This window comes from Triticum dicoccoides, chromosome 5A (genome assembly GCF_002162155.2).
Source record: "Triticum dicoccoides isolate Atlit2015 ecotype Zavitan chromosome 5A, WEW_v2.0, whole genome shotgun sequence".
In the NCBI taxonomy this organism is placed as follows: Eukaryota; Viridiplantae; Streptophyta; class Magnoliopsida; order Poales; family Poaceae; genus Triticum; species Triticum dicoccoides.
The window spans coordinates 593,331,280-593,334,608 of NC_041388.1; the positions used below are offsets into that span (position 1 = coordinate 593,331,280).

Consider the following 3,329-nt stretch of genomic DNA (forward strand, 5'->3'; position numbering starts at 1 on the left):
AATTAGGAGCTGAATCTTTTTGAGATTGTACACCAAACATTGATGTATGTCTACAAAAAATTTGGAAATGCTTGAACATGTATTTTTTAAATAAAAAAATCGATCTCATTAATATCACCTGATGTGAGATCTCACACAACTCTGCCCCGGGAACGAGTCGTCCTCCGGGTTCCTCCCCAGTTGCCGTCGGCAAGATATCGCGGTCCTCATTTTTTTTGAACAACATCTGATTAGCACTAGGCAACCATTGACAAGCCCCTACCGGGCAGGCTAGTTTGGTCATCTCTTTCCGGTCCATTTCTTGTCCGAGCTCAGATCATGTCATCATGACAGCAAAAGATGACCACCCAGGGTTAAGCACAATTCGACAGGGTGGTTCCGTGGGCTCTGGCTCGGGAGCGAATGCCAGCGCGCCACTTGCCTTCGTCACAGTGCGAGAACACTGCAAACTGATCGCTCAGTGTCACATCCAGCTTGCTCTACCACCGCCAGTAGAATTACTGTGCATCGTGAAAAATGCAGGGAGCTTTCTGTGCGGTGATCATCCTCGGGGAGGGAGAACGCCGACTAACAGCCACGACAGCGACGGCCTCCCCCGGGCGGGTGTGGTCGACGGTGCGAGCCAACGAGGCCAAGCGTTGGCCGTGTGGTGTGTGCCGCTGCCTTTCCAGCTTCTAGCTTCTTCTGCCCGGCTTCTTCTCCTTCTTCCCACCGGCAAGTCTCCTCCCCCGGATGAGCCAGGTGACGGACGCATATATAGCCGCGTACTCATTCATCCACACCGCCTCCCCATCCAATTCCCTCGCTCCACCGCCGCTCCTTCTCGGCCCTTCCCCGCCCCCTCGCATTGCAGGGAGGAGAGGACTCAATCAAGGTGATGTACCAGTACCACCACATCGTTGTCTCTCTCCCTCTCTCTCGATCGAAATCAGAAACATGCATTTGATTTAGGACTGCGTGTGGATGATTGGTTGATTTGATTGCGCCATGCCGAACCTTCTTGATGGCGGAAGCGTGTGCTTTCATTCACCAGTTAACTCCGTTTCTTTTTGGAGTGTGTTCTACGCTTCGAACTGCCCTTTCTTCTCATCAATTGTTTCCCTCTTTTGTGCCTAGCGAATAGTAGCGGGAATCGGTTGCGATCGGCAGTTGGTAGATCGATCGATCTCCTCTCTTGCTCTGCTCGCGTGAAATTGACGTGCCTCTGTTTCATTTTCTAACTCTGTTCTGCGAAGGAAGAGACTATAAGGTGGAAAATTTCGGCTAGAATTCTGACTTGGGAGGTGTGTGTGGAGTGCAGATGCCGACCATCATCATCAAGGTGGACCTGGATTGCGCCCGCTGCCACCGCAAGATCGAGAGGGTGCTCGACAGGATCAGAGGTACGTGCTTCGCTCGCACATCCTGTTTTCTGGATCAGAAGCTGTTGGTGTCGGCGTTAGCTTTGAGCCTGATGGTATTCTTGGCGTGCTTGCAGAGAAGGGCGAGTTCGTGATCGACGACATCGAGTACGATGAGAAGAACAACAAGGTGATCGTGAAGGGCCCCTTCGACGCGGACAAGCTCTCCGACAAGCTCTGCTGCAAGGCCTGCAAGATCATCAAGGAGATCGAGATCGTGGAGCCGCCGCCGCCGCCGCCGCCGGAGGAGCCCAAGAAGGAGGTGCCCGCGCCCCCGCCGCCGGAGCCGGAGGTCGTGGTGCCGCCGCCGCCAGCGGTCGTGGAGGAGCCCAAGTGCCCCGAGCCGGCACCGGAGCCGCCCAAGGAGGAGCCGCCAAAGGAGGAGCCGCCCAAGGAGGAGCCGCCCAAGAAGGAGGAGCCCGCGCCCCCGCCGCCCAAGGTCGTGGAGGTGCCGTACCCGTGGCCGTACCCCTACCCGTACCCGGCGTGGCCGTCGGACTGCTGCTGCTGCCACGGCCACGGCCACGGCGGCTGCTCCTGCAAGGAAGAGCCGGCACCCGCGCCCGCGCCCGCGCCCCCGCCGCCCCAGTACAACATCTACCCGCAGTACCCGCCGTACCCGCAGCAGCCGGCGTACCCGCCGTGCGGCGGCTACAAGATCGTCTGCGAGGAGGACCCCTCCTACGCCTGCGCCATCATGTGATCGATCCATCAGTACGCCGTACAGTACTCCGTTCCCACCACCAGCTCCGTCGGTTGCTACGCTGCCGCCATTAATCCGGCCGTCCCGTATAAGCACCGTACAGATACGATGAACTCTTCGCGTACATATACACGCGCCACATCACATATACACCTACTCTCTACTCCCTCACTGTTTATTTCCCTGTGATTAGTAGAAGCCAGAATAAAATACATCACTACCCAAATGCATTCATGTGGTACTGCGTATACTACTACTACTAGTAGAAACTAAGGAGGATCTGAGATCGATCGATCAGTGTCTGCCGTCTCATTCTCAGCGCCCCACTTTCATCAAATTATTAGTATGTGCTGCTGTGACATCTTGTCACTTTAAATTATGTATTCATGTATGTTGCACTCTGATCTGATGGGGTTGTGCCAGGCTTCACTATCCTCACAGGCTACACTTTGTTGCGATGCCTCCGTCTGTCCCCAGAAGTGATTATGCAGTGTATTATTATTCTGTATGTGCATGTAAAGATGGGGCGAAAAGACACGGTTGATGGGTACGGACGGGATTGCGTCGAGGAGCGTCATGAGGAGGTCGTGATTAGGCGCGCACGTAACGCTGAGGCGATCTCTGATCGGGACGGGAGTAGGTGTTAAAGCGGGCGAGGTGGATGATGTGTCGCCGGCGTGGCCTCAGACGGTGGTGGGTGACATGAATAGATGGAGGCCAAGCAAACCACGTGCGACGTGTGGTTTTGGGGCCAATTTTTCTTCATGGGTTTAAATTCAACTGAAAGTGAGCTCACCTCTCGAGTTCACCGTTGTTTGTTTCGTGAGGTGGTGGAGAATCAGAAGTCGCATCCACCTTGCGAGGACAAAATGGTTCTTGTGGTATGGTACCCTTTCTTCTTCCTTGCCCTCGAATTGCCGGGAACGGAGACGGAGGACCCACGGCCATTTCCGGCTACAGGCTGAGAGGTGAAAGGAAAGGAGGAGGCGTTCGGCGGTTGTGGGTGGGGTTGCTCGTAGCGGGCGGTGGGTTAGACTGTCCACGGCGACGTCGCCGTCGCCTGTATCTCCTCTCGGGGTCGGGGGTCCTGTCCTCCTCAGCTCGCCTCGATTGTGCCTACCGGTACCGGAGGACGGGAACGGGACGAGAGAGTGGGCGGAGATATGCAGGATCCCCATGGCTTTCCATGCCCGGCCCCCAGGGAGTCGACGCCGATCGGGACGGGC

At 56.1% G+C, this 3,329-nt stretch overlaps 1 protein-coding gene across 1 annotated transcript; it reads left to right on the forward strand.

Moving 5' to 3' along the window:
• The first annotated feature begins 644 nt into the window (after positions 1–644).
• On the forward strand, positions 645–2,541 carry LOC119303163 (protein PYRICULARIA ORYZAE RESISTANCE 21-like). The gene is made up of 3 exons (XM_037580258.1): positions 645–874; positions 1,301–1,382; positions 1,478–2,541. The coding sequence occupies exons 2-3, from the start codon at positions 1,301–1,303 to the stop codon at positions 2,101–2,103; spliced, it is 708 nt and encodes a 235-aa protein (XP_037436155.1). The 5' UTR covers positions 645–874; the 3' UTR covers positions 2,104–2,541.
• Positions 2,542–3,329: the final 788 nt, after the last annotated feature.